General features: G+C 47.5%; 1 protein-coding gene and 1 non-coding gene across 5 annotated transcripts in view; both read left to right on the forward strand.

The window, feature by feature from the left end:
* The window catches only part of LOC140400073 (histone H2B-like), a 240427-nt gene that overhangs the window by 93685 nt on the left and 122874 nt on the right, over positions 1 to 23868 (forward strand). Inside the window, exon 5 of one of the 4 annotated variants that reach the window (XR_011938033.1) lies at positions 17142 to 17817. The exons of 1 other annotated variant lie outside the window; for it this stretch is intronic. Coding sequence is in view for 1 of the 3 variants with exons in the window: in XM_072489553.1 (XP_072345654.1) it covers positions 10589 to 10975 (387 nt within the window). In the remaining 2 variants the exon portion in view is untranslated. Of the gene's footprint in view, positions 1 to 10516; positions 12536 to 17141; positions 17818 to 23868 lie in introns of those variants that run through there. 2 more of the 4 variants (XR_011938034.1, XM_072489553.1) reach the window with 2 other exon arrangements.
* Positions 20782 to 20853, forward strand: trnaw-cca (transfer RNA tryptophan (anticodon CCA)). The gene has a single exon. It is a non-coding gene; the product is annotated as a tRNA-Trp (tRNA).

A 23868-nucleotide genomic window follows, 5' to 3' on the forward strand; every position in this document is an offset into this window, starting at 1 on the left:
TGACGCAGCTCCTTTTACAGGCCCTCTCCCCTCACCCCTGACTCGGGCCTCCCCCTCCCCCGCAAGGCCCCATCTCACCTTCAAGAGCCCCCCCGACCAACCCAACCAAAACAGTGCCTAACCCGCCCCAGCCACCTTCTCCGACCCAAAAGAGGAAAAACACAAAGAAAAAGAAACCCGGAGCAATACAAAAGCCCCCCCCTCGAAACAAAAATAAACACAGCATATCAACCGTAGTCCCCAATCGCTCGTCCCGACCCTCAATCTGTGTCCAACGTCTCGACCTGAACAAAGGCCCACACCTCCTCCGGAGACTCAAAATAGTGGTGCCGGTCCTTGTAGGTAACCCACAGTCGCGCCGGCTGCAACATGCCAAACTTCACCCCCTTCCTGTGCAGCACCGCCTTCGCTCGATTGTACCCGGCCCTCCTCTTCGCCACCTCCGCTCTCCAGTCCTGATATATCCGAACCTCCGCGTTCTCCCACCTGCTGCTCCTCTCCTTCTTGGCCCACCTGAACACACACTCCCGATCGACGAACCGATGGAACCTCACCAGCACCGCCTGCAGAGGCTCGTTAGCCTTGGGCCTCCTCGCCAGCACTCGATGGGCCCCTTCCAGCTCCAGGGGCTCCTAGAAGGACCCCGCACCCATCAGTGAGTTCAACATGGTGACCACGTAGGCCCCCACGTCCGGCCCCTCCAGCCCCTCCGGGAGGCCCAGAATCCGCAGATTCTTCCGCCTCGACCGATTCTCCATCTCCTCGAACCGCTCCTGCCATTTCTTGTGGAGCGCCTCGTGCGCCTCCACCTTTACCGGCAGGCCTGAGATCTCGTCTTCATTGTCAGAGATCTTTTGTCGAGCCTCGCGGATCGCCACTCCCTGGGCCGTCTGTGTCTCCAGCAGCTTATCAATCGACGCCTTCATCGGCTCTAGCAGGTCCGTTTTAATCTCTCTGAAGCAGCGCTGGATACCCTCCTGCTGCTCTTCCGCCCACTGCATCCACGCTGCCTGGTCTCCGCCCGCCGCCATTTTGTCCTTCTTCCCTCACACCTTTGTCAGGTCCACCACCACCTTTTTTTTCGCCTCGCTCCTAGTTGAAGCCATATACTGACGGGGAGCTGTTGTAGACTCCTTCCCACACCGGGAAACGTCGAAAAAGTGCCGTTAGGGGCCCTGAAAAGAGCCCAAAAGTCTGTTTTTGCGGGAACCGCCGAATGTGCGACTTAGCTCCGCATAGCCGCAACCGGAAATTCCCCCCTCCCCCAATTATAAACCTTGCCCTGCCGTATGGCCCTATCCCTCTCCAGCAAGACTTCTTGCTGATTTCACAGAGGGACAGTGAGGGTACAACACATGCTCACACGCGCTCTCCCCACAATCTCTCACACACACACCAGTTACTGAGCAGTAAGCAGTGAAATATGTTATTTCTGATAGACAGACAGTGAGGATAAAACACACTCACACACCTGTGACTGAGCAGTAAAATATGTTATATATCACAGAGAGACAATGAAGGTAAAACACACACTCTCTCCCCACACGCTCACACTCCTGCAGACTATTTCTCTCACTCTCCCTGACACAGACTGACACACTCACTTGCACACGCTCCCTCACACACTCGCACTCTTTCATATTCACACACTTTCTGACACTCACACTCTCTGACACAACAGTTCCTGAGTAAAAAATGCATCATCTATCATAGAGAGACAATGATGGGAAAACACACGCTCGCACTCTCTCTCTCACACACACCAGTAACTGGGCATGAACAGTAAAATATGTGTAATATATCAAAGAGAGATAAAGAGGGTAAAATGCAAACATGCTCACACACACAGATGCTCACACACACATGCTCACACACACGCACTCTCACACACGCGCTCCCTCTCGCACACCCGCTCCCTCTCGCACCCGCGCTGCCTCTCGCACCCGCGCTCCCTCTCGCACCCGCGCTCCCTCTCGCACGCGCGCTCCCTCTCGCACGCGCGCTCCCCCTCGCACGCGCGCTCCCCCTCGCAAGCGCGGTCCCTCTCGCACGCGCGGTCCCTCTCGCACGCGCGCTCCCTCTCGCACGCGCGCTCCCTCTCGCACGCGCGCTCCCTCTCGCACGCGCGCTCCCTCTCGCACGCGCGCTCTCTATCGCACGCCCCTGCGCGCTCCCTCTTGCACGCACGCTCCCTCTCACAGGCGCGCTCACTCTCACAGGCGCGCTCGCTCTCACACGCGCGCTCTCACATGCGCGCTCTCACATGCGCGCTCTCACACGCGCGCTCGCTCTCGCGCGCGCTCGCTCTCGCGCGTGCTCGCTCTCGCGCGTGCTCGCTCTCGCGCGCGCTCGCTCTCGCGCGCGCTCGCTCTCACGCGCGCTCGCTCTCACGCGCGCTCGCTCTCACGCGCGCTCGCTCTCACACGCGCGCCCGCTTTCTCACACGCGCGCCCGCTTTCTCACACGCGCGCCCGCTTTCTCACACGCGCGCCCGCTTTCTTACACGCACGTGCTCGCTCTCACACACATGCCCTCTCTCTCACACACATTCTCTCACGTACACTCACACCAGTACCTGCGCAGCAAGCAGTAAAATATGTGTTCTGTATCAAGGAGAGACAGTGAGGGTGATACACACTTTCACACACATTAATGCGGTCACTCACACTCTCTCACACCCACAAACACACACTCACTCATCAATAACTGATCAGTAAGCAGTAAAATACGTGTTATATATCATAGAGTGACATTGAAAATAAAACACACGCACACACTCACATTCTCTCACTCTGACACACCAGTAACTGAGCAGGATGCAGTAAAATATGCATTATATATCACAGGGACATTGAGGATAAAACTCACACACACCACTAACTTAGCAGTAAACAGTAAGTATGCTTTATGTATCACAGCGAGATTGGGAGTCTGACGAACAAGGCAGATGAAGTGAGAACATGGGGTTATGATGTATTTGCTGTCACTGTATCACGCTTGGGAGAGGGGAAGGATTGGGATCTCAATATTCCAGGATACAGGATCTCCAGCAGAGATAGGGCAGGAGGTAAAAGAGGAGGGAATGTCACAATTTTGATCAGAGAATGAATTACAGCAGTAAGGAGAGATGACATCTTAGAAAGCTCTTCAACTGGATTGGATTTTGTTCATTGTCACGTGGACCGAGGTACAGTGAAAAATATTTTTCTGCGAGCAGCTCAACAGATCATCAAGTACATGAAAAGAAAAGGAAATAAAAGAAAATACATAATCGGGCAACACAAGGTACACAATGTAACTACATAGACACCGGCATCGGGTGAAGCATACAGGAGTGTAGTATTAATGAGTTCAGTCCATAAGAGGGTGGTTTAGGAGTCCGGTAACAGTGGGGAAGAAGCTGTTAGTGTTTGTTTGTGCGTGTTCCCAGACTTTTGTATCTCCTGCCCGATGGAAGAAGTTGGAAGAGTGAGTAAGCCGGGTGGGAGGGGTCTTTGATTGTGCTTGACGCTTTCCCCAGGCAGCGGGAGGTGTAGATGGAGTCAATGGATGGGAGGCAGGTTCGTGTGATGGACTGGGCGGTGTTCACGACTCTCTGAAGTGTCTTGCGGTTTTGGGCCGAGCGGTTGCCATACCAGGCCGTGATGCAGCAGCTAGGATGCTTTCTATGGTGCATCTGTAAAAGTTGGTACGAGTTAATGTGGACATGCTGAATTTCCTTAGTTTCCTGAGGAAGTAAAGGCCCTGTTGAGATTTCTTGGTGATAGCGTTGATGTGGGTGGACCAGGACAGATTTTTGGAGCGGTGTACTAGGAATTTGAAACTGCGAACAATCTCCACCTCGGCCTCATAGATGCTGACAGTGGTGTGTCCAGTTCTTAGCTTTCTGAAGTCAATGACCGGCTCTTTAGTTTTGCTGGCATTGAGGGAGAGGTTGTTGTCGCTACACCACTCCACTAGGTTCACGATCTCCCTCCTGTATTCTGACTCGTCATTTTTCGCGATCCAGCCCACTATGATCGTATCGTCAGCAAACCTGTAGATGGGGTTGGAACCAAATTTTGCCACGCAGTCATGTGTGTACAAGGAGGATAGTAAGGGGCTAAGTAGGCAGCCTTGCGGGGCCCAGATATTAGAACTATACTGAAGCCAAATGGGTAGAACTTAAAAACCAAAAAGGAGCAATCACATTGCTGGAGTGTTCCATTTGCCCCCTAACCATCCGAGAGAAAAAGAAGAGTGAATATGGAGGCAAATTTCAGAGAAGTGGAAAAGTAATAGGGGTGTGATAGTGGGAACAGTGGGGGATCTCAACTTCCTCAATATGAACTGGGATAGTCATAGTGTGAACGGTTTAGAGGGAGCGTAATTCTTAAAATGCATCCATGTGAACTTTTTAAGCCAGTACGTAGAAGGACAGACAAGAGAGGAGCGGTCTTGGACTTCACTTTCAGTAACGAAGCTGGACATGTGGTTGAAGTATCGCTGGGGGAGCATTTTGCAGACAGTGATCATAACTTCATTAGATTCAAGATAGTTCTGGAAAAGGAGATGGATGGACCTGAGATCAAAGTTCACGAGTGGAGGAAGGCTGATTTTAATAAGATCAGATATGATCTGGCCAGAGTTGATAGGGAGCAGACACCTTTAGGTAAATCTGTGACAGAACAGTGGGACACATTCAACAAGGAAATAGGTAGAGTACACGGCCAACATGTACCAATCAAGAAAAGGGTGGGACCAACAAATCCAGTCAACCATGTATATTGAGGGATATACAGTGTTGGATAAGTAGAAAAGGGGAGGTTTGTGGCAGATATCATGGGCTCAAAACAGCAGAAGTGCTAGAGGTGTACAGAATGTGCAAGAGGGGACTTAAAACGGAAATGAGGAGAATAAAAAGGAGACATGAACATCGAACATTACAGCGCAGTACAGGCCCTTCGGCCCTCGATGTTGTGCCGACCTGTGAAAGCACTCTAAATGCCATCTACACTATTCCCTTATCGTCCATATGTCTATCCAATGACCATTTGAATGCCCTTAGTGTTGGCGAGTCCACTACTGTTGCAGGCAGGGCATTCCACACCCTTACTACTCTCTGAGTAAAGAACCTACCTCTGACATCTGTCCTATATCTATCTCCCCTCAATTTAAATCTAAGTCCCCTCGTGCTCGACATCACCATCCAAGGAAAAAGGCTCTCACTGTCCATCCTCTGATCATCTTGTATGCCTCAATTTTTTTTTTTTTTTTTTAAGTGTACCCTATTCATTTTTTCCAATTAAGGGGAAATTTGGTGGGACCAATCCACCTAACCTGCACATCTTTGGGTTGTGGGGGCGAAACCCATGCAAACATGGGGAGAATGTGCAAACTCCACACGGACAATGACCCAGAGCCAGGATCGAACCTGGGACCTCAGCGCCGTGAGGCAGCAGGGCTAACACACTGTGCCACCGTGCTGCCCTATTGTATGCCTCAATTAGGTCACCTCTTAACCTTCTCTCTAACGAAAACAGCCTCAAGTCCCTCAGCCTTTCCTCAAAAGATCGTCCCTCCATACCAGGCAACATTCTGGTGAATCTCCTCTGCACCCTTTCCAATGCTTCCACATCCTTCCTATAATGCGGCGACCAGAATTGCACGCAATACTCCAAATGCGGTCACACCAGATACTGAAAGGATACTGGCAGGTAAAATAAAGTTGTTAAGTTGTTCTACAAGTACATTAAGGGTAAAATAATAACTTGGGGCAGAGTAAGGCCCATGACGGATCACAGTGGTAACTTGTGTGTGGAGCCGGGGGATGTAGGTGGGGTTCTCAATGGGTACTTTGTGTCAGTGTTCACCAGTGAGAAGGACAGTGTGGGTATAGAAATCAGGGAGAAGGATTGTAATAAAATTAAAGAGATTAATATAGACAGAGAGGAGGTTCTGAGTGGGAGGCTGCAAAGTAGACAAAGCTCCAGGGCCAGATGAAATGTGTCCCAGGCTGATGAGTGAGACAAGCGAGGAAATAGCAGGGACACTAGCAATAATTTTCAATTCCTCTCTGGCCACAGGAGAGGCGCTGGCGGACTGCAGGATCGCCAATGTGGTACCATTATTGAAGAAGGGAGGAAAGGATAAACCAGGAAACTACAGCCCAGTCAGTCTAACCTGTGTGGTGGGGAAACTATTGGAAGCAAATCTGAGACACAGAATTAATCTGCATTTGTAGAGGCAGAGATTAAAAGGTCAGCGTGGTTTGGTTCAGGGGAGGACATGTCTGACCAACTTGATTGAATTTTTCAAAGAGGTGAACAGGTGTGTAGACGAGTGAAATGCATTTGACGTAATCTACTTGGACTTCAGCAAGGCTTTTCATCAGGTACCACATGGGAGACTGATGTGAAGACACATGCCCAAGGGACCGAAGGACATTTGGCAAATTGGATCCAAAATTGCTGAGTGGCAGGAAGCAGAGGCTGTTGGTGGAGGAGTGTCTTTCTAATAATAATAATAATCGCTTATTGTCACAAGTAGGCTTCAATGAAGTTACTGTGAAAAGCACCAAGTCGCCACATTCCGGCACCAGTTCGGGGAGGCCGGTACGGGAATTGAACCCGCGCTGCTGGCATTGTTCCGCTGTTTAGTCCACTGTGCTAAACCAGCCCCTAGCCTCTGATTGGAAGATCGTGTCCAGTGGTTTCCCACAGGGATCAGTGTTGAGGCCCTTGCTGTTTGTGGTTGATACAAATGCTTTAGATATGAATATAGGAGGGTTGATCAGTAAGTTTGCTGCAAATATGAAATTTGGTGGGGTGGTAAATGTTGAGGAGGATAGCCTCTGAATACAGGAGGACACAGATGGACTGATCAGTGGCAAACGGAATTCAATCTGGAAGAGATGCACTTGGGCAGGACAAACAAGACAAGAGAATACATGATAAATGGCAGGACGCTGGGAGGCTCGAAGGACCGGAGGGATCTTGGTGTGCATGTACACCAGTACCTTAAGGTAGCAGAGCAGCTGGATACATTGGTTAAGGAAGCCTATGGCAGTGTGGATCAAACTTTTTAACTGGGGTCCCATTTTTACCAACCTGCCATCCTTCGGGACCCTCGCTGGGCGGCCTTTGCGACCATCTCCGGCTGATCATCGCGACCCACCATTTTCACTTGACTTTAATGTGACAGGTGGGCCTGCTTGGTCCCCACGATCTCACTTGCTTTGTTATTCAATGTTACATTTCTGATAATGACTCCAGCTGATGATTTAAGATCTCACTGCATCCATTGAAAAAAATACAGAGGTTTGTCCTGGAACTCGCCCTGCTTACTCTTCAAATGTCTTTGACAATTTGAGGTTTTAAACTTTCATTTGCCAGTAATTCCCGACATGTAACACCCATGAAATTTGACTCCTGATTGCAGTGGCACAATTTATAAACCCACCCCTCAAATACTCATCATTGTGCTGCTTTGTTCCTGTTTTCAGCTTCTTCATGGGTTGTTCACCAGAGGCCCTGGAGTTCACTCCAGCACTGCTGGCAGCTGCAAAATGGAGGAATCTCTCTCGGGCCCAGAACACGTGATGTCAGCGTATGGGGCGTGTGACCTGCTCGCTGGCGCCGCCTCCGGTGGGAGGAGTCCAGAATTTGCTGAAAATAACTGGCGTGGGACTGTGCACTGACATCAGGAGGAGCCTGTCCACCTTGCGCACTACTTGATAAGGCAGGAACGCGCGGGATGGCCGTTAATCTTAAAACGGCCATCACGGCCAGCACTTTTAAAAGCTGGTCGTGACCATTGGCCATTCCTTCTGCAATCTTGATTACCGCCAACATCCTGGAACCTTCCCGAGATCCACCCACAGGACACGACACTGAGCTTAAAAATGCCAGGCCGATGGTACACTTGTCTCTATTAGCCGAGGCACAGAGTTAAGAAGAGGCAGGTTCTGCTGGAACTGTAAAACGTTGGTTAGGCCACAGCTGGAGTAATACAATCACACACACACTGTATCAGAGAGTGAGTAAATCCCACACTCACACACTGTATCAGATAGTGAGTAAATCCCACACTCACACTGTATCAGAGAGTGAGTAAATCCCACACTCACACACTGTATCGGAGAGTGAGTAAATCCCACACTCACACACTGTATCAGAGAGTGAGTAAATCCCCCACACACACTGTTTCAGAGAGTGAGTAAATCCCACTCACACTGTATCAGAGAGTGAGTAAATCCCGCACTCACACACTGTATCAGAGAGTGAGTAAATCCCACACTCACACACTGTATCGGAGAGTGAGTAAATCCCACACTCACACACTGTATCAGAGAGTGAGTAAATCCCCCACACACACTGTATCAGAGAGTGAGTAAATCCCACTCACACTGTATCAGAGAGTGAGTAAATCCCACACTCACACACTGTATCAGAGAGTGAGTAAATCCCACACACATACTGTATCAGAGAGTGAGTAAATCCCGCACTCAAATTGTGTCAGAGAGGGAGTAAATCCCCCACACACACTGTATCTGAGAGTGAGTAAATCCCACACTCTCACACTGTATCAGGGAGTGAGTAAATCCCACACTCACACACTGTATCAGTGAGTGAGTAAATCCCCCACTAACACACTGCATCAGAGAGTGAGTAAATCCCACTCACACACTGTATCAGAGAGTGAGTAAATCCCACACTCTCACACTGTATCAGGGAGTGAGTAAATCCCACACTCACACACTGTATCAGAGAATGAGTAAATCCCACTCACACACTGTATCACAGTGAGTAAATTCCACACACACACTGTATCAGAGAGTGAGTAAATCCCACACACACACTGTATCAGAGAGTGAGTAAATCCCACACACACACACTGTATCAGAGAATGAGTAAATCCCACACACACACTGTATCAGAGAGTGAGTAAATCCCACACTCACACACTGTATCAGAGTGAGTAAATCCCACACTCACACACTGTATCAGAGAGTGAGTAAATCCCCCACACACACACTGTATCAGAGTGAGTAAATCCCACACTCGCACACTGTATCAGTAAGTGAGTAAATCCCACACACACACACACTGTATCAGAGAGTGAGTAAATCCCACACTCTCAGACAATATCAGTGAGTGAGTAAATCCCATACTCTCATTGTATCAGCGAGTTATTAAATCCCACACTCACACTGTCAGAGTGAGTAAATCCCACACTCACACACTGTATCAGAGAGTGAGTAAATCCCACACTCACACACTGTATCAGAGAGTGATTAAATCCCACACTCTCAGTATCAGAGAGTGAGTAAATCCCACTCACACACTGTATCAGAGAGTGAGTAAATCCCACACTCTTCACACTGTATCAGAGAGTGAATGAATCCCACTCACACACACTGTATCAGAGAGTGAGTAAATCCCACACTCTCACACTGTATCAGAGAGTGAGTAAATCCCACACTCACACACTGTATCAGAGAGTGAGTAAATCCCACACTCTCACACTGTATCAGAGAGTGAGTAAATACCACTCACACACACAGTATCAGAGAGTGAGTAAATCCCACACACACACTGGATCAGAGAGTGAGTAAATCCCACACTCTCACATTTTACAAGACACTCACAGTTCCTGAAGGAATCCCACACTCCTGCACAGTCCCTCTGTGATGATGTGGAGATGCCGGCATTGGACTGGGGTGAGCACAGTACGAAGTCTTACAACACCAGGTTAAAGTCCAAAAGGTTTGTTTCGATGTCACTAGCTTTCGGAGCGCTGCTCCTTCCTCAGGTGAATGAAGAGGTATGTTCCAGAAACATATATATAGACAGATTCAAAGATGCCAGACAATCTTTACAGATCCAGAGATGGGGTAACCCCGGGTTAAAGGGGGTTGAATTGTGTCACAATTCACTTCACACAATTCACACCTCTTTAACCTGGGGTTACCCCATGTCTCGATCTGTAAAGATTTAATGAAATGAAAAAAATGAAATGAAAATCGCTTATTGTCGCAAGAAGGCTTCAATGAAGTTACTGTGAAAAACCCCTAGTCGCCACATTCCGGCGCCTGTTCGGGGAGGCTGGTACGGGATCATCTGCTAATGCTCACATTCCAAGCATTGTCTGACATCTTTGAATTTGTCTATATATATGTTTCTGCAACATACCTCTACATTCACCTGAGGAAGGTGCAGTGCTCCGAAAGCTAGTGACATCGAAACAAAACTGTTGGACTTTAACCTGGTGTTGTAAGTCCCTCTGTGGTGAAGGGTCCCTCTCACCGACAGCCAAGTCACTTTTCCCGGTGAATCTTTACACACTGACAAACTGGGAATGGAGACATTCTTTCTGAAATGGATTTCCTGTTTGTAGTAAGCTGGTTTCTGATTGGTGGAAAATCCTAAATCCGATTGGTCTGTTGTTATATCCAATCAAATAAACAGAACATAACTGGCTGTCCTCATTCTCACAATGTCCAATCACAATCATTCCTTTCCCCATTCCTCATTAGCATAGATGTGAGGCTCTGTCTATTTAATCAGCGCTCGGAAGGGGTTTGCTTTATTTCTGGGTGAAATTGACGATGGCTGACGAGAAGAAACCAACATCGAAACCAGCTTCCAAGAAGGGAGCCAAGAAAGTCATTAAGAAACCGGCAGTAAAGGGCGGCAAGAAGCGGCGAAGGTCGAGGAAGGAGAGTTACTCCATCTACATCTACAAAGTGATGAAGCAGGTTCACCCCGACACTGGCATCTCCTCCAAGGCCATGAGCATCATGAATTCGTTCGTCAGCGATATTTTCGAGCGCATCGCGGGTGAGGCTTCCCGCCTGGCCCATTACAACAAGCGCAGAACCATCAGCTCCCGGGAGATCCAGACCGCCGTGCGCCTGCTGCTGCCCGGGGAACTGGCCAAGCACGCCGTGTCGGAAGGGACAAAGGCGGTGACCAAGTACACCAGCTCCAAGTAAAACTCCACAATGGACTCAAAACCACCCCAAACACAACGGCTCTTTTAAGAGCCACCCACAATCTCTGTGAAAAAGCTGCACCATCTTTTCCCGCATTGACTTGATGAGAAAACTCTTTGTGGAGGATAGAGATTTGTCCCGTTCCAGAATGTTGTGAATGTGGCTTCATACCCGCCCGTCACAGACCGTTTCACACAGAAGAGACAATCAAACAGAATTGAGAGCGGATTTTAAACCCAGTCTGGCATTTGTGACGGACAATGAGGAGAAACACAATTTCAGGAGGGAATTATTTAAATTTAATGGTCCCTATATTCAGAGTTTAACAACTGGTGAGTTAAATTCATAAGGAAATTATTATTTTTTCTCTCGGGTGATGTGTTTCCCGCTCTCGGGACACAGTAAAGGCGGGAATGAAGAGGTTATTTTCGCGCTGATCTGTTTATTCCGCAATTTTCCCAGGGACGGAATCATCAAGATTTGAGCACACACAGGACCTGAGTCCATTGCAGCGCTTTAAGATCTGCCTCTCCCCGGCCCTCCCTATTCTCCGGACACAAAGCTGCCTGTTCCACCGGCTGGATAGAGTCGGGGATTCTCTCCACACTTCCCAGTGTAACATTCCCGGCCGCTTTCAGGAGAGGCTCAGAAATCAGCCCTTTCTCCCTGTCCCTGTGAAGCCTGTGTGAAGGAGTTGGTTGGTAATCTGTTTCTGCTTTTGCAGTGAGCTGAGATTTGCTCCGTTTTAAATTGCTGAACGGGGTCTTATTACCGCCGGTTACAGATAAGAGATTGACAAATTAAAACTGTTCCGAAAATAGCGCCCGGATTCTGGGATGGAAAAATCAATAAACAGATCACCAAGTGGGAGATTCAAATAGTTTCCTGAACATTGAGCCGTTCCGTTATTTGGGATTTTCCTGCACTGAAATTGGCGGGAGTTTCGAATTTGAAAATGTCAGCCAATCAAAACCTCCACATTCTGCTCCCTGGCCTGTGATTGGTTAATTGTTAACTGTACTTGAGTTTTAAAATATAATTTGTTTCCACAGACAAAAAACAGAATATTCTGAAGATGAATAAATGTGATGTTTCCTCCACACAAGTTACAGGGAAGAGTGTCGCAAGCTCCTTCCCACACACAATCCGTACATTGTCACTGACAGAGCAAAGAGACACAGACAGGTTATCAGTTCCACAGACTCAGGCAGCAGAAACAGTTCTAGAGACACATTTCAACCCATCAATCAAACAGCAGGAGAGACAGATGCTGTGTCCATGTCACCCTAACACAGTACCACTGACAGGAGGCCCCATAAATCCCAGTGCAAATTCTCACCCATTCTCATCATCACTGTATCAGTTCCACAATGGAGCAGCTTAGTGAAATAATCAATATCAGAGAAAACTGACACATGGATTCCGGTTTAGAATTACACAATTAACCGTAATAATGTACTCTGTGAATAGAGTGAAATACCAGCCACATCACTCACATCAGGGGTGGCTGTACTAATCCTCAGAGTGCGTCCTCACAAATACATTAGCTGCAAACACAAATATCAGGTGCATTCTCAGATTGAGATATGCTGAAAGCGACAAAGATACAAACTCTGATTCTCGTTTAAAACTCACCTAATTTATGAAAATAAAAGATGCAATATAATTTCGCTGACTATGAACTGAGCTGTAACTTGCAAACTATTGCAAAATCCTCACTCACTCTGTTCCGGATGGAAGATACTGCAGCAATTCCAGGCTGTGGTCCATTTTACATTCATGTCAAAATTCTGACTCAGAATCAGACTGAGTCTCACAGATCAAATCAATGTGTACAACCTGAGTTAAACTTCCAGAGCAATCCAGTATCAGGTTGAAGGTTACATTATCTTTCACAATTGTGTTCTGATATTAAATGCTGGTCCAAAACTCTCACATTGTTTGCTTCAAGCCTCCCACAGCAATGGTTTCTTTCTGTGCTGGAAATTTACGTGGAATGAAGGCAAACTTATAAACTGTCCCAGAGATTGAAAGGTCACATCCTGAACCGCATCTTCACACTGAGTCACAGAGCCTGACAGGTACAGGATAATCCTCAAACACATGTTCAGACTAAGATCCATCATGACACTGAGTCGTGGAGCATGACAGATTCAGGATTATTCTCAAACGGTTGTTCAGAGTAAAATGCTGAAATACACTGTACTCACTCATAAATAGCAATCACAAAAAGCAATCAGACTCAACAATTGTGCCTCTGAGAGATTTAGAAATGGTTAAAAGACTCTCAGAGAGGAAACAATAATGACATACAATCACACGTATGCACACAGTGTACAGGCCCACACACATTATACACAGAGTTGCGCACACACAGATACACAAACATACACACACAGGTATATACACGTGTACACACACAGTACACAGAGTCACACGCATTATACACACACAGTTGTACACACCCGCAAACACAGGTATACAGACACAGGCACATAAACATTCACACATATTCTCAGATACACACATATATATAGAAACACGCATGTGCACACAGACAGAGACAGATACATTACATCAGAGAAATAAAATTAATCCAGCTACAGTGAAGTAACAGTTCTAATACAGGATGGTGAGTGGCTGGAGTAGAGCCTCCAGGTCGCGGTGTCGCTATGTGTCGGCCGCCCTTGTAGTATATATACATGATTTGGAGGAAAATGTAACTGGTCTGATTAGTAAGTTTGCAGACGACACAAAGGTTGGTGGAATTGCGGATAGCGATGAGGACTGTCAGAGGATACAGCAGGATTTAGATTGTTTGGAGACTTGGGCAGAGAGATGGCAGATGGAGTTTAATCCGGACAAATGTGAGGTAATGCATTTTGGAAGGTCTAATACAGGTAGGGAATATACAGTGAATGGTAGAACCCTCAAGAGTATTGAAAGTCAAAGAGATCAAGGAGTACAGGTCCACAGGTTATTGAAAGGGGCAACACAGGTGGAGAAGGTAGTCAAGAAGGCATACGGCATGCTTGCCTTCATTGGCCGGGGCATTGAGTATAAGAATTGGCAAGTCATGTTGCAGCTGTATAGAACCTTAGTTAGGCCACACTTGGAGTATAGTGTTCAATTCTGGTCGCCACACTACCAGAAGGATGTGGAGGCTTTAGAGAGGGTGCAGAAGAGATTTACCAGAATGTTGCCTGGTATGGAGGGCATTAGCTATGAGGATCGGTTGAATAAACTCGGTTTGTTCTCACTGGAACCAAGGACGTTGAGGGGAGACCTGATAGAGGTCTACAAAATTATGAGGGGCATAGACAGAGTGGATAGTGAGAGGCTTTTCCCCAGGGTAGAGGCGCCAATTACTAGGGGGCATAGGTTTAAGGTGAGAGGGGCAAGGTTTAGAGTAGATGTACGAGGCAAGTGTTTTACACAGAGGGTAGTGGGTGCCTGGAACTCGCTACCAGGGGAGGTGGTGGAAACAGGGATGATAGTGCCATTTAAGGGGCATCTTGACAAAGACATGAATAGGATGGGAATAGAGGGATCCGGACCCGGGAAGTGTAGAAGATTGTAGTTTAGTTGGGCAGCATGGTCGGCACGGGCTTGGAGGGCCGAAGGGCCTGTTCCTGTGCTGTACATTTCTTTGTTCTTTGTTCTTTGTTCTCTCTCGATGGTGGTGGATGTGGGTTTGGAAGGTGTTGCCAAAGGAGCCTTGGTGACTTCCTGCAGTAAATCCTGTAGCTGGTATACACGCTGCCACTCTGCATCAGTGGTGGAGCGAGTGAGTGTTTATGGATGGGGTACCGATCAAGCAGGATGCCTTGTCCTAGATGGTGTCAAACCTATTCAGTGTTGTTGAAATTGCAACTGTTAAAGGAAATGGAAATTATTCCAATACATTCCTGATTTATGCTGTGTCGACAGGGTTTGGGGAGTCAGGGAGTGAGTGCCTCGCCACAGGAGTCCGAGTCTTTGGCTTGCCTTCTAGCCACAGTGTTTATATGACCAGTTCAGTTTCTGGCCAATGGCAATCAGTCAGATGTTGGCAGTGGGGTTTCAGTGATGGGAATTCCGGTGAATGTCAAGGGGCGATGGTTAGATTCTGACTTATTAGAGATGGTCTTTGCCTGGAACTTTTCAGCCCAAGCCTGGATATTGTCCAGGTTGCTGCATTTGGACATGGACTGTTTCATTAACAGAGGAGTTGTGAATGGTGCTGAACATTCTGCAATCATGGAAAGCCTGTGTGTGTTTGCAGCATTTACAGCGTGTCCCTGTGGGAGTAAATGCCATTTCAGACATTGGTTGCACAAATTAAGTGTTTGATGGAACCCCCTTCCAGCCGAGTAAAAAACCCGTTTCCTGGAAAGAAATGTCAGATATACTTGTGGCAAGAAGATAAATGTTTCTTTTTACAGTAACGTAAAGTATAAAAAATAACTAGCAGAGAATGGTTTCGATCCATCAATCTCTGGGTTATGGGCCCAGCACGCTTCCGCTGCGCCACTCAGCTCTAATGGTTATTATTGCGTTGAAGCGACACAATTCCTCACTTCGGCAGTGTTGTTCATCAGGACGACATGTGCTCGACAGCGCACCCTGGCGGCACAATTCCACTGTGTAACTCACCAACAATTGAACACACACACACACACGCAGCAGCTGGACACTGTCACTTTACACGCACACAAGCATCGACTGACTGATCATATATAGAAAGTGTTCCCATTAAGTTCCAGTGTTCTCTGCCTTCAGGTGACGCCCCGGAGGATTGGAGAATAGCCAATGTTGTTCCTTTGTTTAAGAATGGGAGCAAGGATAATGCAGGTACCTACGCACCGGTGAGCCTTACGTCAGTGGTAGGGAAATTACTGGAGAGAATTCTTCGAGACAGGATCTACTCCCATTTGGAAGCAATTGGACGTATTAGAGAGAGGCAGCACGGTTTTGTGAAGGGGAGGTCATGTCGCACTAACTTGATAGAGTTTTTGGAAGATGATTGATGCAGGGAGGGCAGTGGATGTTGTCTACATGGACTTCAGTAAAGCATTTGACAAGGTCCCTCATGGCAGACTGGTACAAAAGGTGAAGTCACATGGGATCAGGGGTGAGCTGGCAAGATGGATACAGACCTGGCTAGGTCATAGAAGGCAGAGAGTAGCAATGGAAGGATGCTTTTTTAATTGGAGCGCTGTGACTAGTGGTGTTCCGCAGGGTTCAGTGCTGGGACCTTTGCTGTTAGTCGCATAAATAAATGATTTGGAGGAAAATGTAACGGGTCTGATTAGTAAGTTTGCAGACGACAAAAAGGTTGGTGGAATTGCGGATAGCGTGAGGACTGTCAGAGGATACAGCAGGATTTAGATCGTTTGGAGACTTGGGTGGAGAGATGGCAGATGGAGTTTAATCCACAGGTCATTGAAAGGGGGAACACAGGTGGAGAAGGTAGTCAAGAAGGCATACGGCATGCTTGCCTTCATTGGCCGGGCAATTGACTATAAGAATTGGCAAGTCATGTTGCAGCTGTATAGGACCTTAGTTAGGCCACACTTGGAGTACAGTGTTCAATTCTGGTCGCCACACTACCAGAAGGATGTGGAGGCTTTAGAGAGGGTGCAGAAGAAGAAATTTGCCAGGATGTTGCCTGGTATGGAGGGCATTAGCTATGAGGAGCAGTTAAATACATTTAGTTTGTTCTCACTGGAACGACGGAGGTTGAGGGGTGACCTGAAAGAGGTCTGCAAAATTGTGAGTGGCATAGACAGAGTGGATAGTCAGAGGCTTTTTCCTAGGGTAGAGGGGTCAATTACTGGGGGGCATAGGTTTAAGGTGTGAGGGGCAAGGTTTACAGGAGATGTACGAGGCAAGTTTTTTACACAGAGGGTAGTGGGTGCCTGGATCTCGCTGCCGGATGAGGTGGTGGAAGTGACATTTAAGGGCATCTTGACAAATACATGAATAGGATGGGAATATAGGGATACGGACCCAGGAAGACTAGAAGATTTTAGCTAAGATGGACAGCATGGTCGGCACAGGCTTGGAGGGCCGAAGGGCCTGTTCCTCTGCTGTACTTTTCTTTGTCTTTGTTCTTTGTTGTAAAATCTCCCCTCTTTCCTCTTGTGTAACTGTGTTATCTGCATCTTCACTCTGTTATTGAAAGGTCTTCCCTGATGTTAATTAAACTGCTTTCCGATATTTCAGTATATTCTCTCCCGCTGAACTGTGATTTCTACTGTGGAACCGAGATCTCTACTGTGTAACTGCTCTCTGCTGTGGAATATGATCTCTGCTGTGAACTGTGCCTCTGCTGGGAAACGGCGACCACTCCTGTGGAAATGTACTCTCTGCTGTGTTACTGTGCTCTCTGCTGTGGGACTGTGCTCTCTGCCGTGAACTGTGTGCTCTGCTGTGGGACTGTGTTCTCTGCCGTGAACTGTGTGCTCTGCTGTGGGACTGTGTTCTCTGCCGTGAACTGTGTGCTCTGCTGTGGGACTGTGTTCTCTGCTGTGAAACTGTGCTCTCTGCTGTGTTACTGTGTTCTCTGCTGTGGGACTGTATTCTCTGCCGTGAACTGTGTGCTCTGCTGAGAAACTGCGATCTCTCCAGTGGAAATGTACTCTCTGCTGTGAAACTGTGCTCTCTGCTGTGGAAACGTGGACCAGATGTGATGCAGCTGAGGATGCTGAGTGATGTAACGTGGACATGGCGAAGTTACTGGCCAGAAACTTCCGAATTCTATTTTTGTTTTGAATGGACAGCTACAATCCACGTGTTTATTCTAGGACACAACAATGAATAAAAATGAATCAGTGCTGAGCAGATTCTAACATCCCACACCTCCAGTTTGTTCTTATTGAGAACCCCGTCCTCGATGGAAGCTTTTGCTCTCCGAATCAGACCACCGCCTCCTGGGAATACAGCAGCGATACCTCCAAGATCTGATCTGTAACAGAATCACAGAACAATAGTGTCCCCTTGTGACTGAGGGAACAGGTGCTCCCTATCTGCCCTGTCTATACCTATCATAATCTTGTACACCTCGATGAGATCACCCCTCAATCATCTCTGTTGCCGCGAGAGAGAGAAAACAAGCCTATCCACCTCTCTTCATATCCTAAATGCTCCATCCCAAGCAACATCCAGCTGAATCACCTCTGCACCCCATCCAGTGCAGTCACATATTTCCTAGAATGTGGTGACCAGAATTGCACACGGTACTCCAGCTGTGACCTCCCCAACATTCTATACAACTCCACCATGACCTCTCTGCTTTTGTAATCCATGCCCCGAATGATAAAGACAAGTATCTCAAATGTCTTTTCCACCACCCTATTAACCTGTCCTTCTGCCTTCAGAGATCTCTGGACAAACACTCCAAGGTCCGTTTGTTCCTCAGGACTTCCCAGTGTCAGGCCATTCACATTAATCCAATAATAATAATATAATATTCTTTATTGTCACAAATAGGCTTATATTAACACTGCAATGAAGTTACTATGAAAACCCCCTACCAAATGGATCACATCTCATTTTTCAGCGTTAAATTCCATCAGCCACTTTTCTGCCCATTTGACCATCCCGTCTGTATCTTCTTGTAACTCAAGACACTCAACCGAACTGTGAGCTTGAAACTCAGTGAAAGGATTTCACCCTCCTCTCGGAATCTGATCACCACCTCAATCCCAACATTCAGCTTGGGTGGGCAGACAAGACAACGTCCTTCCCGCAGGCCCCCCAGCACAAACTGGATAATATCCCAAACTCGTATCCTGCTATTGTCACATTGCTCCACCACCTTGGTCTCTTCACAAAACGCCAGGAATCTCAGACCAATTCTTCAGACCTTTGATTCTCTCTTCAAACAACACCTTGTCCCTGATTAAGTCCATCCTGGGAAGAGGGGCTCCGTATTCCGAGTTCCTCTGCGTACATCCGGTTGCTGGTGATGGACCAAAAGAGGTCTCAAGCCTGAAAGAAAGCCTCTCTCACAGCCCTGCGAGCATGTCTCCATTAGACGGTGTCGTCAATACCTGCAGAGTAGATAAAAATGGAGAGAAGTGTGAGCAATTTCAGCGTCACAATTCTGCGGAAATAGAGCATTCAAAATATAATATTACTGAAAATACTGAACTGATCCTCAGGGAGCAGGACTCAAGTCAAAGGGGAAAATCCAGTGGATTTCTAGTGGAAAGATTTAACAACTGGATGATGGCAGCTGAAATCAGTCCTCGCGTTACAATCTCTGTAGATATTCTACTGAATTGAAACCTGCAAAAGGCATATTTTCCAACTAGAACTCCAACACATTTCCCCCTGTTGTGGAACAAGTTCTCAATCGCACAGGTGGTCAAACGGAATAAGGCTGGGCTGGGATTTGAGTCCAGATTTTTCTTCAGTGAACAGACACTTTACCGGACGAAGCTACAGAGTCTGAGGATGTTCTGCTAATCACAAGGGAATGCTGGAAATACTGTACGGATCTGTAGTATCTGTGAAAAGAGAAATAGTTAACATTTCACAACCTGACCTTGCGTTGGAACGACCTGTTTCTCTCTCCACAGAAGCTGCCGGATCAGCTGAATATTTCCAGCATTTTCTGTCTTTGTTTCAGATTTGCAGCATCCGCAGTATTTTGGTTTTGGGTCAAAGGACAATGAGTTGCCTTTCCTGCTCTGAGGGTTATTGCAGGTCTCTCTGGCTGTGATTGTCGCTGATTCGGCCAAACATTTACAATCTCTCATTAATTGGCCGCGAGAATGGGCGGTGAGGGGATTCTGGAACCGCTGCAAGTCCATATGGTGTATGTACACACACAGTGCTGTTAGGGAGGGGTTCCAGGTTTGGATGGTGCCTCGCGGAGGAAAAGTCAATTTCAGGAGTGGGATTCGAGCCCTGACCTCCAGAGGAGACTGCGACCTGCGCTCGGCCATCCTGACTTATTCGAAAGGTAAGGTGCGTTTGGGCCGAAATCGGGTGCTCTTTCCGAGGGTCGGTGCCGACTCGATGGGCCGAATGGCCTCCTTCCGCACTGGAGGCATTCTATGATTACTGAAATAGGGTGAAAATGGCAGCATCCAGGACACAAGGACAAGTTAAGGTCTCAGGCCAGAGTAAGTGTCCTATGTAATGACACATAGAAAGTACATTTATTGTGGACTGGTGCCATCTCCTGGCTGAACAGGAGCCGTGCGACACGGACACTTTCATTCAGGAGCATTTTAAATTGGAGTGAAATAACTGACGCAAAGTAAGTATTTGTTACGAAACAGTAAATCAAACTGATCTAAAGAACCAAAAGGATACGTTCTAATCAGTGAGTGATGGTGGTATAGTGGTGAGCATAGCTGCCTTCCAAGCAGTTGACCCGGGTTCGATTCTCTGCCATCGCAATAATAAATTCGCAATTTTTGCACCTCTTTGTGAGTTTCAAACTGAGGAAGAGAAAGTTTCTCACTCGGAATTTAGTGGCAAGTACAGCGAGGAGTGAAATAATATGGACAGTGTTCGACTATTCACTGCCCAAGCCCTCCGACAAAAGCTAAAAATCACAGCGTTTTCACTCAAGCCTCATGAAGTGGACCAAACAGAGACACAACAGACACGTTACAGACGAGGATAGGATTTGAAGCCACGTGTACAGAGCACAATGGATTATTGTGCATCCCCTTAACCACGTGATACAGCTGCTTTACTTCAGGGCCCTTTATTATCCCTCAATATAACTTCCTTGGGTTTCTTTCGCACGGTTGGGTGTAAATAAAACATAAATCTATGAGGAGAAACGCTCAATTCTTGGGCTTGGGCTTGTGGCGCAACGGTAGCGCGTCTGACTCCAGATCAGAAGGTTGCGTGTTCAAATCACGTCAGGCTCAGAATGTTTTTCTGCCGCTGGTTCCAGGAATTTCTCTCTGTGGGAATGTTCCCGAAATGACTCCGTTCAAAGCACAATTTGTCCGAATGTTTCAGATTTACCCGCTCAGTTTATATTTTTGAGCAGTTTCATCAAACATTCGGATAGCTCAGTCGGTAGAGCATGGGACTCAACCTCCCAGCATCGAGGATTCGAGCCGCACGTTGGCCGCTTCCATATTATTATCTGAGAATATTGAACCAACTGTGCTACCGTGCTGCCCAAACAGTTGGTTCAATCTCACTGCTCGTGGGTGAGACCAGAACTACTGGGCAGTTAAAAACAAGGACGTCGCTCTTTTTCGGACAGAGATGAGGAAATTTCTCCCTCTCAGAGAGTTGTGCGACTTTGGAACTCTGCCACAGAAGGCCGCGGAAGCGGGACATTGATTATTTTTAAGGCGGAGATGGGGAAATTCTTGTTCAGCAAATAAATCAAAGGTTTATCGGGGTTGCATACAATCATTGCATTCAGCCAGTTACCTGGGTGCACGAGCGTGCGGTTTTTTATTTGATATATCAGTTCCACACCATGGTGAAACGGTGTTAAAATGTCGTTTTCATTTCTTCACGTGTTCTTCACTGATATATTCGCTGCAATAACTTCTCTGGGCACAAAGCACGGTAGCACAAGTGGCTAGCACGGTGGCTTCACAGCGCCAGGCTCCCAGGTTCGATTCACTGTCTGTGCGGAGTCTGCACGTTCTGCCCGTGCCTGCGTGGGTTTCCTCCGGGTGCTCCGGATTCCTCCCACAGTGCAAAGACGTGGATTAGGTGGATTGGCCAAATTACCCTTAGTGCCCATACGGGACCAGTCTTTATAAATAGAAGCGTCATCCCGGCCCTGGGTCACTGCCCGTCTGGAGTTTGCTCATTCTTCCCATGTGTGCGTGGGTTTCACCCCCACAACCCAAAGATGTGCAAGGTATGTGGATTGGCCACGCAAAATTGGCCCTTAATTGGGAAAAAAATAATTGGGTACTCTAAACTAATACAGAACTAAATAAATAAATAGAAACGCCGAGCACAAAGGCAAGGCCGCTATGGGGATTCTTCATAAAATCCTGCGACAGAAATAGACAATGTTGGATAACTCGGCTGGTCTGGCAGCATCTGTGGAGAGAGAAACAGAGTTACAGTTTCCAGTCCAGTCTGACCCTGCTTCCCATTCTCTGTTTCCCGCTCCACAGATGCTGCCAGGTCTGCTGAGATTTTCCAGCTCTGGGCGACTGACATGGACACGGTGGGCGGAATGGCCGCACCCTGTGCTGGAACCATTCTATGATTCTATAATTCTAATCTGTTCTCGTAAATGAAACCGTCTATGTCTGTATCATTCTGGTGAATCTGCATTGCCGCCGCTACATTAAAGTTCTGAATACAATTTTGGACTCCCCTCATTCCCTCCTCCAGCAGATTTTTGCCGGGTGAATATCCTGATTCCCTAAACTCCTCATTCTCTCGAAAAATGAAATGCCGCTTGGCTTTGACACGACCCAATAGACAGAGTGGTTCCGTCCTCACTACCCGATCAATGCATCTCAATCGGAACAAGACTGAATTTTCAATTCTCGCTCTTCCAACACAACTCGATGCAATTCGGCCTCACAACTTGGACTGGATTGTCACATCAGTGATTGCAGATACTTTGGAAAAATGAGTCCCACTTGGGAGAAAGCAGGATGGAAAATCGACAATGATGGGTTTCGAACTCAAGCACGGAGAGCTCAATGGATTAGCAATCCGTCCCCTTAACCACTCGGCCACCTCAACCCGCAAGCGCGTTTGTCAAATCAAAGGTTTATCAGGTACAAATAACCATTGTATTCAGCCAGCTGCGTGGATGCTGTTTTTACTTGAGGATCAATTCAGAATCCCACACCATGATCAAACGACGTTTAAATACCCTGTCCGTTTCTTCACGTGTTCTGTACTGATATATTCGCTGCAATAACTTCCCTGGAGCTCAAACCTCCTCCCGATTTCAGTCAATGACACCATCCGGGTTTTTGAACCCGGGACCTCTGGCATCTTATCGCAGCTGAGAATCAATGTCAATGTCAGGAGTGGGATTGAACCCTCGTCTCCAGAGGAGACTGACACCTGATGTATCCAAACGGTTCTAGGGGATTGGGCCGTGTTGGGGTGCTCTTTCCGAGGGTCGGTGCAGACTGGATGGGCCGAATGGTCTCCTTCTGCACTGGAGGCATTCTATGATTACTTAACCAGGGTGCAAACGGCAGCATCAGGACACAAGGACAAGGTGAGGTCTCAGGCCAGAGCAAGAGTCCTCTGTAATGACACACAGAACATCAGAAGTAAAAATATTTATTGTGGACTGGTGCCATCTCCTGGCTGACCGGGAGCCGTGCGACACGGACACTTTCATTCAGGAGCATTTTAAATTGGAGTGAAATAACAGAAACATAGTAAGACGTTGTTTACGAAACAAAGCAAAGCATCAAAAGGACTCAACATTCGGCAGTCAGTGATGGAGGGATACTGGTGAGCATCGCTGCCTTCCAAGCAGTTGATCCAGGGTCGATTCCCGACCATCGCAATAATAATTTGGTCGGAGGCGTTTGCGTGATTTCGTGTGTTTCGAGCTGAGGAAGAGAGCTGGAGAAAGTGAGGTGGCTGGAGGCAGGAATCTTCGCTTGTTCGAAATAGTCTGGTTGGATTGTTCGCATCCGTCCGAGTGGCGAAACTGTGATCTCGGTTTCTGTAGTGGTTTATTATTGGATATTGTTCCCTATAGAATTTACAGTGCAGAAGGAGGCCATTCGGCCCATCGAGTCTTCACCGGCTCTTGGAAAGAGCACCCTACCCAAGCCCACACCACCCTATCCCCATAACCCAATAACCCCACTCAACCAACACTAAGGGCAATTTAGCATGGCCAATCCACCTAACCTGCACATCTTTGGACTGTGGGAGGAAACCGGAGCACCCGGAGGAAACCCACGCAGACACGGGGA

Source organism: Scyliorhinus torazame, chromosome 24 (assembly GCF_047496885.1).
Source record: "Scyliorhinus torazame isolate Kashiwa2021f chromosome 24, sScyTor2.1, whole genome shotgun sequence".
Lineage (NCBI taxonomy): Eukaryota > Metazoa > Chordata > Chondrichthyes > Carcharhiniformes > Scyliorhinidae > Scyliorhinus > Scyliorhinus torazame.